Consider the following 14307-nt stretch of genomic DNA (forward strand, 5'->3'; position numbering starts at 1 on the left):
CATCAGAAATATATATTGTCACACTCGAGCAGATTTTACATAATTTTTGATTCTCGCTCTAGCTTATCACATCCTTTTAGTCCTAGCTTGCTGCATTTCTTGGTACTGTTATATTTTACGTTGTTTCTAACAATTCTTTTCTCGCTCCTTTTTTTTTTCAAATTTGTCTCTCGAATCCTCTATGGTATCGCCTTTAATGACGAAGTAGCAATAGATACTGATATTATTTCATGCCGATGACGTCAAATGTTTTCGTATTTTCGTAGACAAATGACCTTTTGTGGGAATATCATTTTGAAATGCAGATTGCAAACCTCCACGACCAAAAAAGGCCAATACGAAGGAAATATTAATATCCACAGTATTCCAGTAGTCTACAGGTTCTGTTAACGTTCACTTATCCATCATTTATAAACCTCTTATGTAACAATTACTTCAGATACTTTTTTGTGTTGCCGCTGTTTCTGTTTTCACCAAACTTCCTCACTCATCTTCTTAATTATTGTACAGTGTTTGATTCTAGCCGGAAGTAACGCAATGTCAGACCGCGTCACGCTGTATCTGCCCACGAGCGAGACACAAACTTGCGCTTCCTTCAACCCTTCTTCAACTTTAACCTCACATCGTTCCAGAAGAACCCTGAGTCTTCCAGCTCGAGAGAAACCAATCATTCCGCCTGCAATCTCAGAAACTCCTGAAGTAACTGGTGAACAACAATCGGAGGAACGGCCACAAATATGTTTGGAAGCAAACTATGTTTTGGAAGCAAACTATGATCATGACGAAATACGTAAGTAAACATTCCTGAAGACTGCAAGTGTACTCTGAGAAAGATGACGTCTCTTGTCGTATTTTCAATGGGATAAAAATTATGGATATCTTCTCTTTCTTGGGAATTGAAAACTGCGAGGCCAAGACAGACGAATTTTTCCTCTTTTCAAACCATATGTTCTGTTAGTGTGGTGTACTAATGATGATAAAATATAAATGCAAATTACTGAAAACTAACTAAATAAATAATAAGATTAATAAATAAATTAACTAATTAATAAATAATTAAATAAATAGTGTTGTGTACCGCGTATTAATAAAAGGTCACGTGCACGTCCAGGAACGGTCGAGTATGAACTGGGAGCGATGTTTAAAATAATGCTTGACGGCGACTGTGTCTTACTGCCTTTTTGCCTTACTGAAATACAAGTCACCTAGAACCACCTTAAAAAACACGTGTTGGGTGCAAATGTCGACTGTGTAGGAACGTTTCGACCAAATTCGAGCGGGCTCCACGGATGGCCACTAAATTTACTTGCATTGGACACTTTTAACGTGAGTTCAACTTTTTGGCTTCCCTAACTAGTCAACATTCCGCAGTTTGGAACTTTTTCCACAGTGGTCATTTTGAGTTTACCTACATTGTCGGTTTCGAATCAGTTAGCACAACAATGTTAAGTACAACTATGACAAGGTCATTTAATTTATTCCATGATCATTAAATGATTTTAATCACTTTGTTGTGGCTGGAATTTGTGCCAGTTAACTTGTAAACTCTCTTTTTTTCCATCAGGTTGGTATACCCCTATTGTGGGATTACTTGTGAGTCTGCTGTTATATGCATGGGCATGTCTCTTGTCTTCATCTTCAGGCGATAAAAATGTTATTTATGATATTTTCACTTATGAGTAGAAAAGGAGTCGTCAATGATAGCTAATGAAGTAACATTTTCCAGCTTCATGTACATGGGCTGCATGTTATCTTAAACTAAAATGTAAGTTTTAAATTTAAACGTATATACCAAGGCAAGAGAAAATGAATGGAGAGAGAGTTAATTCTTTGTATAGACCTTACTCCCAAAGTAATCCCTCTCAATCTATTTTAAGGTTACTTCCGGGTTTGGAAATCCCAGGAGAACTGGAAATTGGACGGAATTTTGCTCTCGTGAACAGCCGCGTTCTCATCGTCCACGTAGACATCTGCGCGTGGTAACATTATCCACGGAAGAACTGGGTATGTCTAAAAAAAACGTAAGAGGAATTACCAAGGAAATAAGTGCCCTTCTCTCTACCTCTTCATCATCTCTTGGAGAAGACCCCTGTTATTATAAATAAATTAAAAAATGTAACTACTACCATTTCAAAATGAATAGTTAGCTGATTTGTAAGTACTTCCGCCAAATTTACCATGAAACAGACTACAAATAAGGAACAGTTTTAAAATGTATGTATGAATGCATTCGATTTCGCTGACAATTTCCCTGCGGAGTCTGTGTAAAATGGTAATTCTTCCCGCGGACTCATTTCTTGTACTGTTTACAAGTCTGTCATCTTTGTGTTATCTGGCAGGGCTTGACATGTTGTTTCTGATTAGTGGCTGCTCGCGATAGGGTTTTCCCGCGTAAGTTTCAACCAGCCTGAGACAATAGAACATCAGTTCAACCTATTCACTATTACTAACTGCAGCTCAGTCACGGTATTTTGATTTATTCTGTCAATATGCAAAATTACCTTCAAATTAAGGGAAGCCTGAAAATAGAAGTAGACAGAAAAATTCCAAAGAGATAATAATAAACCATAAAGGAACAAGAAAGGTTAAGGATGGAGAAGATTAACACGGATTACAAACGACGAACTTGAAAAATTTAGGCTAAATCTTTCAAGAAGCACAAACCCTGAATTACTCCTTTAACGTTAATGGTTAACATTCAGAACTGCAACAAGCTTAATAATTATTAGAATGGATGAAAATGGTCATATGAAATTAGCTCAGTAAACAAAATATATTTCAAACACAACCTAAGTGAATTTATTTTACCGTTGATTGTAACATAAAGATTTTTTGTTGTGTAATGTTGTCTGGAATTTTATTAATCTTGACCTCTTACGAATGTGTGATCTCCTTTATCAGAATGATAAAGTATGAGAACTTCATAGAGTTTTATTAATTTTCTTACATCAGTCCACTTTGTGCTTACTCAGTGTTAACTCAAGCGTGCTGACGTTTAATTTCCTTTAACTTTTCTTGACACTCAAGATGCTTTCGAGAAGCCTTGGTCAAACGAAAAGCGCATGATAGTCGATGGTAGTTGATGCACCGTTTGACCAAGACTTAAGGTCATAGACAGTAGGGAGATTAAGCAAACCACGACGACAACGACAACTATAACGTCACAAGAGGTTTAACGAGTAACCGTCCTCTGCAAAGCAACAACGTGAAATGACCAAGTTCTGCTTATTTTGAAGAACGCGAGGCACGACGGCTAATTTTTCGTATTTTCCTCTGGAACTGATCGCTGGCGTTACATCTTTAATTTGATCAGGATTTTAAACCTCTCGGCGTACTGAACAGTTCTGCAAAATTCAAAGGTAAAATATAACTCCAATTTTTGGCCGTCGTCATTGCTTAAGTTCCCTGTTAAACAGACGCCAGCGACAAACGCTTGAAAACGTTCGGTAGTCGTTATTTCTTGGCGTAGTAGGCCAGCACACAGGACCAGAAATACATCACAAGACTGCAGGTTAATCCAACAACTGGCGTGTACCACGCTGAAATCAAATGAGATGCTTTAGTACATAAATCTATTAGGTTTAATTGGACTAATCTGATCAATAAACAACCAAGGTCAAGATAGGACGAAAGTCTTTTCTTGACGTGCGTTGTGCGTACAGCATAAAACGCTCCGAAAATCTGACAACAAAGCATCATATAACATAAATTTTTTTATAACATAATTGATATACTACGCGCGCTCTCATTGGTCAATAGGTGTGTTTATATGAGAGTATGTAAACACAGTTGTAACGTTTTAGATTCGCGCGTATTTTTGAGAAATAGCAATTTTTATCAAAGTAATAGAAGACTTTTTCCGTGTTTTCATAGTCTCATCTAAACACTCGGGTGAGCTGGGAGAATTTTCGAAAGTTATGCAAACCCTTGACTGCGTCTCAGGTTTGCATAACTGTCTCGAATTCTTCCAAACCCTCTTGTGTTCGTTTGACACTGTCATTAAGGACAGAATCATGTATTTTTACAGCTAAAATTATCGTACCCATTTCTTCCTCATTTTCATCTTCATTTTCACCTTCATCGCTCTCGTCATCCCAGTTGTCATGGCAACGTTGAATATTGATCAGCGGCAGCAAGACAGGCTTGGATGGCAGGCTCATGGTGCGTTTGGAACGCTGCTTAAATAGGACCATGGGTTGACTTTGTTGTTTGAGGGAATGGGAGCGAGTGCTGCGCGAACGAGCAGAGACTGGGTGCAGCACATCACCATCCGTGGACATGTCAGAGGATTGAAGGATTTTAACTGCGATAAAATACGGAAAATGAACAATGAGTCTAGACTCTTGTGGTATCAATTGCTTTGTCTAACGTTCCAAACTGAAAAAATTATGATTAGTGCGTGAACTAAATCATCTGACAGCAATAAACAGTATATTCTATTGTAGTTTTAGCAAAAAAAATAACAAAGGAGGTCAGTAAATAAAGATTTTTGTGATTAAAATTCATCGCCACGGCGTAATTGCGCGCAATTTACAATGTTTACTTTCAAACAAAATCACACAAAAAGATCTACCCCGGCTCCTTTTTTGTGCCGCGATACACATTGCTATTGATTATCTTAAATATTCCGTTAAAATATAGTATTTTCGTCTCAATTAAACGAATGTGTCATAAGATTTTCAGTCCGCGTGTTAGGAATGTATGAGAAGAAAAAAAGAATTTATCGTAAGATTCGATGATATATACAGTGTGGATATCATTCAGTTTCATCCACGTAGCAAAACTAAACTAAACTTAAACTAAACAAAAACTTATTTCGAATAATATTGCATAATTTTTAATCTCACCTGATAAATTTGGGACTCCGGCATCAACTCGATGTCCACAGCTTTTGTCGCACGAGAAATAAATTTGAATTTCTGCCTGAGTGTTTTATCTCTTTTCAGCGAGTTTCGAGTGTAAGGTATCACGTATTGCTTTTCGATTAATTAAGGCCGTTCTATTTTGATTGCCAGCTGTAGTTACTAACCGCGGAAAATAAAAACCTCGGTTATAACTAATAAAATGATCGAATTCGGAAGGAAAGGAAAACGAGGAATTGATCGATTGAAATGGCGAACTGATGCCAATTACTGTATGCTTGTCATCCAAGCTCAAAACACGGATCGTATTTAATCAGTCGTACAAGACACAATGGCAAACTAAAATTAGGACAAAACCTTTGTCAACTAAAAAGCTGCATTAGCTGACAGCTTGTAAAGTGATGGACAGGAATGAACAGCAATAAAAGAAGAACGGCTTTAAATGAATTATTTCAATCACGGTTACTAGATTCGCGACTACCGCTTTTGTTTGTGTTAGACCTCATGTGATGATAAATGAATATAAATATGAACACAAGATCGGCGAAACTCAATGAAAATACATTTAGCAATCATTAAAATGAAAGAAACGTACGGAAACAAATGTTTTTAACGATCAAAACACTGCCATATTAATAAATCTTTACATTTTAACTTTATACCCAAGTATTCGCAAAGCTAATGTATCACTCAGTCATAAAAGCTATCACTTGCAAGTCCGTTTCCAGGTCCTTGCGGCTAGAATGGTTTTCATACTCACGTTAAGGAATCAGACAGCGGGGCATTATTTTTCAGTTGCACCCAGTCTGATGAAAATCTACATTCTCTTTAAACAATTGATATAAAGTTTAGCAAACAGATCGGAGAATAAAGCTAAGCAATCATTAACTGGATAATGTCCGGTGAAGTGATCTGCTCTCCCGAAGACATTTTATGATTTTGTCGAAACTGTCGTATCGACAGGACTAGAGGAATAGTTTATGCATTTTTGCGAAACAAAGTAAGCTTGTTGAAAGCATTAATTACTTACGGCCACCTCGTTAATACGGTCACCTCGTTATTATGGCCGCCTTTTATGTCCAGGCGAAACGCCCATACGTTTTCTTGTAAAATCCCGTTCATGCGGCCATCCTGTTAATATGTTCAAATTCTGAAATCCCAAACTGGATAATCCTTCATAACTTTTACCCCGTTTATACGGCCACTTAAATCAGCTATATTCATCTTTCCATTGTTAATGTTATACACAATGATTCAAGTTTAGTTTTCTTTTTAAATTAAATCTGCATTCCGGATGTTTATTAAAGAACAGTTGTTTAGAAGTGCAATTGTGATACATCCGTTAAGATGTCACTTTTGGACCAGTCATGAAGTTTGACCTTACCCCGTGAACACGCCCAAATTTCGCACCGGTTCTCTGTCACGGTCTCTACAATGAAAATCAATGAAGACTGTGATTCATTTTCAATCAATCAATCAATCAATCAATCAATCAATCTTTATTTGTACTCACTCTCTTGCTAAATTTTCGACTTAAAGTTTTATTTGTCTGTACGTATTTCTTTAGGCGTTAGATCTCCCCCATCCGTGTCACGGGAGGATGTTAAATTTTACAGGACGCTTAAAACTCACTACAAACAAATTATATCAGTTAACACTAACTGTATGAATTTACTATGCGAGTCAAAAAGCCGTGAACACCTTGATTTGATTCTGACAGGTCGATTGTCTATCGACCAATCACAATAAAGTTCAGGACACGCGAGCAAACCTCAAAACCACAACTAACTGACTATTGCTGATTGCAGCTTAGTTTTCTCACACTTAATTGGATTTTTTCTTAATTGCTACCAGGAGCCATAATCGGGGACGGAGACCGTAAGCGCGCGCCATTTCAAGTATTGGGTTGTCCCCATGATATGGGACAATAATTCTATTTTTAGTTAACAAATGGTAAACGCCATAGCATGTACTATTGAGTTATGGATGCACGCGGGAGGTTGCTAAGCACGAAAGAAGCGTAAGAGTCGCACTCGGCTATCGCCTCGTGCGACTCTAGCTTCTTGAGTGCTTAGCAAACCTCCCAAGTGCGTCCATAACTCAATAGTGCACGCTATGGCGTTTACCATTTGTTTTATAACATAACATTGAGACATTGGAACAACAGAAGTCCTTTTATTGAGCTACATCACAAAAAAATGTTCGTGTAGTCTTACATGACAAGAGAAAACAAGCGCGCGAAAATTCAATCATGACAACCGACTGCACACCAGCAACTCGATAAAGTTTCATCTTCACACAACTGTGAAGACAGTTTCGCATTTCTGGGAGAAGGACGTCGGCCATTACTTTGGAAACAATGTCTGTCAAAGGATTTGCTTTGTAAACATTAGCACACACGTCAGCAGCGTACACCCATGGGCAAATAGTAGACGCTAAATTAACCAATCAGAACGGGCGCTTTGCTTTAGTTATATTATAAAACAAATTGCGCCATCGCCTGCGGCACACACGCGTACATGCTGCGAGGATTTTTGCGGATGTCGCGCGGGGGAAATGGCGTCCGAAATTCCCGACATTTTTCATGTTTTTGGCCCACAACTCAACGCGTTTACGTCTGTTGGAATTTTGCTTAAGTATTTTCGTCATAAGCTGCTCCAGTTTGAGTGAAGTAAGACAGTGTCGAATTTAGGTATGTTCCGCTGTAAGCTTATATATATCGCTGACCAATTTGTGTTCCGACGGATGCTTCTTTTACACGAGCTGTACATTGCTCCACTTTAAATTTCACATATGTTGAAGGTTAACAGCTTTTCCATTACACAGCAAAAAACTAGCTGGATATATTTAGATATAGCAGAGCTTCAGGTCTTCATAGTTTCCTAGCTCCTCTTGCCACACGCTTGCGAGGAATTTGTCAGTTTATCGCGACCGAAAAGTAAAACAAAATAATTGCTAGTTTGAGTTTCGCTTGAATTGTAAGCAACGCTTGATGTTTCATCAAGGCCCAATAACTTTACGTCCGTAGATACTGCTCAGTTTTATTCGTGTTAAAAATCCAGTAAATTATCTGTTGTCGATGAATGAGAGCACCCGCCGATGCGTGTTTTGTACAGTCAGTAAACATGACAAATTGTACTTTCGCCGCACTTTCGTGTGAAAACGTACATCGAACTCAAACAATAACTCTATAGTTTTTAAATATGTTTAAGATTGATGAATGTTTGAGAATATATTAAAAGCTAAGCTGAAAATGTGTGAATAAAGCAGAAATAATCAGCAAAGTTACGATGACGCTTTCTTTAATCAACTTGGAATAACGATTTCGATTTTGTTGATCGAGTTATCAAAACTCCTTGTCTATTTTCATTTTCGCAGTGTAAAACTTCACTATGCTTATGTTGAAGAAACACACATGATGTTAGTAGCCTTTTTCTGCGTTCGTGAAATTTGTTACAGCATCTCAGCACAAAAGATAACGAAAGAAATCTTTGTCAAGATTTGTTGACAATTGAAAACACCGACTCGGACTTGAAAGTGCACGAGCTGCACTATGCAAATGAGCTAACTGTACGCGTCAGACTTTCCTTTCAAAAACTTTTCCAAACTCACCAAACAAGCAGAAACAATAAGAAACCATCAAAACAGGTTTTTGTTATGATGAACCATTGTCTGAGAAACTCACAAATTAACTCGATACCAGAGTAGAGAGTTTTCTTGCTATATTCTTGAGTCAGAAGAAACGCAAAAACATACGCGTAAGCTTTCAACTAGCGTGAGCAGATCTTATTATTCATTCCCAGCGCGAGATTGAAGTCTTGTTTTCGACCCTGAAAAACCCACCTTTTCCGTAAGCTCAGAGCATAAAACTACATATAAGCGCCCTGGTTCGTATTCCCTGCCTTATTCCCTGCCATCGCTGTGAAAAATACGCAAGAGAATCTCTCAACTCTCACCATTCACGTAGGGGCCAAACCACCCCCCTAATGTTTCATGAAGGCTATATTTGCTTGGTTTATATATTTCTGAACCAAGTTTGGCAGATGAGCTTTCTTTGTTCTCCAGTTTATTTTAATTTGGAAGTTGTGACAAAATGCCAGGTTATGACGTCATAACTGATGACGTCACCAGAACGTGCTATATTTTTTGTAAAATCTGATGTAAAGATTATGTCATTGGAAAGGCCTTGAGTCGAGGAGTAAAATGCCGAAAACCGTTTTTTGCTATGATGATTATTTTTTGAGATATGGTATATTAAATATTTTTTTGCTGTACCCCCCGGAATTTGCTTAACCATACTGTCCTTCTCAAGTCAGTCTCTCTGGTTTATTTTTATCAGTTTTTTCTAGGAAGGCTAAGTATCTAGAAAAATAGAAAGCTTGATGTTGTAAAAAATCGTATGGTTTTAGAAACTTGATTTTCATCTTTGTTAGGATGGTATTAACAGTAAAAAACGGGTGACGTCAGAGGTTATGACGTAACAAAACTAATTTTAACACAATAACATTAGAGGGATAATTTTTTATTCCTTTTCTCTTGTTTATTTTGTGCTTTAGTCATCTGGCACATCACATGTGCAACATAGCTGCATTTGCTGGAACAAAATTACGGCTCCAATTTGGGGATTTTTCTCAAGGGGAGACCCCATATTTTGTAGAGTTATTTTTCACATTTAAAAATGCCATATTTCATTTAATTTTTGTGATATTGACAAAATGTTTTCAGGTTTCAACTCCCCTTGATGTGCTCTTTCGAACACATTGTAAAAAATATGCATATTAGAAACTTCAAAACTTGCAACAAAACATGACGTCATCACTGTGACGTCACAACTTTGACATTTACTGACATGTTTCACGTAAATATAATTGGCAATAGGTCTCCTGCTCATCTGCCAAGTTTGGTGTAGAGAGAGTCAATACTTTTTAAGTAATGCGAAATAATGTGATATACCCAAGAACTGACGAAACATTTGGGGGGTGGTTTGGCCCCTACGTGATTTGATCACGCAACGTGACAACATCCACGCGAGAGCCCCCGACATGTGCGTGAATCCGCGCGGATATATGACGTCAGGATGGCGCAATTTATTCTAAAAATAGAAAAATTGTCCATATCATAGGTGCGCGCGAATCCCGAGACTTACGGTCTCCGTCCCCGATTATGGCTCCTGTTGCTACACAATAACATTCCATAAATTTTCTGGTGTTCACGGTTGTCTGAGTTTTACAGTAATTAGTACAAGATAAATGAATAATAAACATCTAGTAAAAAGTCTATATAATATTAAAAAAAAAAAACTATTCATACACTTCCCTAAATAAAAATGTTTTCAGTTTGGATTTAAAGCGCTCAAAGCGGCATGCGTTTGGAGCTACTGAAACTTCCATGTGCATAGAGCAAAGGTAAATTCCATACTGTCCGTAACGGATCATGTCGAAAGAAGGACGAGGGAAGAAAGCCCTTCTAAACGACCTCCTAAGTTCTCCGTTAATAAAAATAGTTAAAATTTGCACTTATTAATAATAATAATAATAATAATAATAAAGTTTTTTGGGCGCATTTAAAAAAACTCAATGCGCTTACATTACTATAAAAAATAAATTAGCTAAATCCTATAAAACATTTCTAATAACAGTAATAAATAAGATAAATGAAATAATTAATTAAAATAGAGTTTCTCATAAAATAAAGTAAATCAGAAGTAGGATTTCCGAAACAAGAATGTTTTGAGGGCAGATTTAAAAGACGAAAGAGATGTTGTATTTTTAACAGAATCCGGTAGACTGTTCCATAATATAGGTGCGGTGAAAGAAAAGGCACGTTCACCGTATGTCACAGAGCTCACAGTAGGGACAGTGAAAAGAGGTTTACCATGTTTATCTACGAGAACATAAAATACTTCTACGACTTATTCTACTTTTCGATGCTTTACTGCTACTTTTTGCAATACGTCTGAAACGTGCTCTCCGGTTTGCTGGTCGAGAATTTAGAAATTAAAATGACTAGGTAATAAAAATAACACCTTTGAAGTGATATTTTAACATTTACAAACAGCTTGGATAACGTAAAGCTTATTAAACAATTTCACCTGAAAGTTTCAACTAAATAAGAGAAGAGCTTTACAAAATCCTCAGAATCCAACAAAACGAAACGAAATTTAAAATGTATTACAAAAATATGACATGAGAATGCCAAAAAATCCTCTTAGCAATACGGCGCTTGTTTTAGATAGTTTCATTCACAGGTCCTTTCGTCTTCTAATTTAAATTTCCTCAAACAAAGCTCTTCAATTTCACTCTTCTCCATGCGAAATAGCGTCCACTCCGGCAAGCTCTTGGCTCCCAGCTTACCGTAAAAACCCATAGTTCTTTTCGAGAAGGGCGACACCCACTGCATTCGGCAACAGTCGCGTGACTTAGCAATCTAAATGGATTAAAAAGTGTTAAAGTGTAATAATAACAGTCATATGACTTGCTAAGGGAAAACAAAATTACAAAGTCATATGAACAAAAGAGCTAGAATAAAGCCGTCACTAAGCTGTAACAGAGCGTATTTAATTTTGAGTTGAAAGCTTTCAGGCTCCAATTTCTTTTGTGTACTTAGCATTCATCATTTGACGTTTTGTTTGTTTGTACGCTTGAATTAAAATAAGAGTTAATACCTCGGAGGAAAATAGAAGATTGTGATTGGCAAATAATCTTCTGCCGTGTAATGTTTGGTAGAAATTGTCAGGAGGCAACTGAAATCGCAATTCACCATCTACTCGAGAAAGTAAACAAAGATACCAAAAAATAGAAACAAAGGCACAAACATTTGTTTCTGAGCAGGCTTTGTAAAGTTAGCTATTTGCTAACCTTTAAATTGCCCATTTACCTTACTGCATGGTAAAAGGGCGACAAATGTTGGTAAATTTTGCACCGAATGCAATAATTTTCAGTTATTCCAGAGAATAAAATTCATTAAGATGAATGTTATCTGTTTTGTTTATAATTATACATTTGTAATGACTTGTCATAAACTTACTAACTTGTCATGACTAGTTTAACCTCTAGTTGAATGTTCTCGTGATAGCTTCTACATCATTGCTATTACAGCCACGTTTTATTATAAATTAAATTACCTTTGCCAATGCCTTCATCAATGAACTTCCAACACCTTGACCTGATGTAAGAAAATGAATGGGAACATCAAAATTGTGACAAAATTCACGAATCTTATAGGCTATCAACAGGCCCGAGTTAGCTCAAATAGGAGGTTGCTTGTAATTGGACAGTACACGTTATTTAGCTTGCGTATTTTTTTAGTTCATCTTGCTCAAAACACACTCAACTGTTAACATTTTCAATTTTTTTCAAGACGTTTAACCGATGTCTATGGTCATCAAATTTGATTACACTTTTGATTAATTAATAACATGAACAAGACTTCGTGACGTACAATTAGGTCTGTAATCATATTCGTGATGAAACCTATCAAACTATACCCAAAAAGCCTAACTAAGATTATAGAAATTACGTACGCAATATATCAGGGACTTTCCAAGAGACGATTGTACAAGGAATATGTCAAAAGAAAAGTCAAAACGCGTCAGGGGTTAATTTGAGCCGAAAATTTGCCTTTGCGATTTCTCCTGCCTTCTCCACCAGAGAAATAACGTGACTTGAGCTCGCAATCCAATCGTTAAACCAGTAACCTCGATGAGCTCTAAACCTGAGCCTGCGATATAGTCAAGTTATACTGGTCAGCGAATAGCTTGTAGTGACAGCTGTATATTAACAATAGCGTGGACGCCCAAAATCAAAGATGTAGCTATGGTAATGGTGCTACTCTCTTATTTTTTAATGTATTGGCGTGCGACGGACGGACGAACGTACGTACGTACGGACAGTCAGGTGACAACCAAAATTTTTCAGATCGATGGGTTACCAAATTTTCTAAGGTATGGAGCTCCGCTCGCGCGCCTTCGCTGCGCAGGAGCTCCGCTATTAATTGTGCTCATAACTTGAGAGTGCGCTGATGATTAGGACCTTTGTCCTGTACCTTGATCTCATTTTGGGTGCACGTTATACCGAGCCGTGCACCAGTTAGCTTACCTCTCACGGAAGGAATGACAAAAAGATCTTCCACGTAAAGTACCGGACCCTCCCATGTGGAGTAAGTGAAGAAGTAAATGGCAACTCCAAGCACCTTCTTTTGCTTTTGTATTGCCACTTGTTTTCTCGGCACACAAGCGTCTCTTTCTGCTAAGGTAAATCAATCAATTGAATAATCAATCGATAATAGGCCACGTTCGATATATCAATATTCTAATGATAGGGCAGGAAAAATCTAAGCTGGTGCAATATGCTGATGACCTTACTCTGTTTGCACCTAATTTTGAATGTGTAAAACTTATCCTTCAATTGCTCGATCGATTTACAATTTGTTCAGGCCTGAAGGTTAATCACACTAAAACTGAGGCAATGTGGATCAGTACATGCAGACAAAATACAGCGACACCTCTGAGGCTAAAGTGGAACAAAAGTGTCAAAGCCCTGGGGATAGTATTTACCTACAACGATACTGACCAATTACAGAAAAATTTTTATGATAAATTAAAAGACATTCGAACACAAATACGGTTATGGAATTGCCGAGGTCTCTCACTATTTGGCAAAGTTACCGTCATTAAATCACTTCTGCTTCCCAAAATGTTATATGTGTTCTCAGTTCTAACTACTCCAGATGAATTTATACAACAATTAAACACTATTATTTATGAAACTGGCAAAAGTTCAATTGAGGCCTTACACTACTGTAAAATGATATTTAAATCGTTTAAAAATCCAAGCGTTCACCGATCTACGGCATCATCAGGGATACGAAAAAATATTCCGCGTAAGGCTTATATACAGATGTAAAGTAAATGTAAAGTAAATGTAAACCCACAAAACTGCGTTGAGCAAAGTTCAGACAACGAAACAGTGCTCGGCAGTCGTCGGAAGCTGGGAGGAGCCGTCGAACATTTGATCGACGGTAGCAAAAAACGCGTTTCTCGGTTGGGCTCTGAATTTTAGAGTCCCCATGTTATTGAAAGGCGCAGTAAACTATTTTTCGTATAACCATTCAATTTTTGACGGAACCAATTGAATGAATGCTTCAATCAATCTAGTTTATTTCCATTTCGGCCAATACATGTTACATTAAATTAAGACAAATGTGAATGAATGCCGGAGGCCTAAAGAAACCTTCACAGGTTTTTATAATGTAGTCCCTCTATGAATGACTTTAATTACAAAATGTCTTATAAATTCTGTAAATTTGGTATTAGGGATAAGCAAGTAATGACAGCTTATGTATTACATTATTCCAATCAACATGTGAGAATCGTGACCTAGTACTAATCAAATTGCAATAAGGGAAAATTGCTCTGATAGTTAAAACTATTTAATCTGTTTTTTAA

General features: G+C 37.2%; 3 protein-coding genes across 4 annotated transcripts in view; 1 reads left to right on the top strand and 2 right to left on the bottom strand.

The window, feature by feature from the left end:
* Nucleotides 1-500: 500 nt before the first annotated feature.
* Nucleotides 501-1683, top strand: LOC145467311 (uncharacterized). The gene is made up of 2 exons (XM_081450851.1): nucleotides 501-790; nucleotides 1565-1683. Exons 1-2 carry the CDS (start codon nucleotides 538-540, stop codon nucleotides 1681-1683), a joined length of 372 nt encoding a protein of 123 aa, XP_081306977.1. The 5' UTR covers nucleotides 501-537.
* Nucleotides 1684-2767: 1084 nt separating this feature from the next.
* LOC145468542 (uncharacterized) lies at nucleotides 2768-5239 on the bottom strand. 2 transcript variants are annotated; one of them, XM_081452280.1, is made up of 3 exons: nucleotides 4848-5239; nucleotides 4043-4303; nucleotides 2768-3539 (listed from the first exon to the last, which is right to left on the bottom strand). In XM_081452280.1, exons 2-3 carry the CDS (start codon nucleotides 4278-4280, stop codon nucleotides 3454-3456), a joined length of 324 nt encoding a protein of 107 aa, XP_081308406.1. In that variant the 5' UTR covers nucleotides 4281-4303; nucleotides 4848-5239; the 3' UTR covers nucleotides 2768-3453. The 2 variants fall into 2 exon arrangements, with proteins under 2 accessions (XP_081308406.1, XP_081308405.1); XM_081452279.1 differs by lacking the exon at nucleotides 2768-3539 and having other exon boundaries at nucleotides 3881-4303.
* A 7396-nt stretch (nucleotides 5240-12635) lies between these two features.
* Nucleotides 12636-14307, bottom strand: part of LOC145468774 (thialysine N-epsilon-acetyltransferase-like) — a 13851-nt gene continuing 12179 nt past the window's right edge. The window contains exons 4-5 of the mRNA XM_081452464.1: nucleotides 13417-13427; nucleotides 12636-13108 (exon numbers count right to left, since the gene is read on the bottom strand). Coding sequence (XP_081308590.1) covers nucleotides 12861-13108; nucleotides 13417-13427 — 259 coding nt within the window. The 3' untranslated portion in view covers nucleotides 12636-12860. The remainder of the gene's footprint in view (nucleotides 13109-13416; nucleotides 13428-14307) is intronic.

The sequence above is a fragment of the Orbicella franksi genome, chromosome 14 (assembly GCF_964199315.1).
Source record: "Orbicella franksi chromosome 14, jaOrbFran1.1, whole genome shotgun sequence".
NCBI classification, from domain to species: domain Eukaryota; kingdom Metazoa; phylum Cnidaria; class Anthozoa; order Scleractinia; family Merulinidae; genus Orbicella; species Orbicella franksi.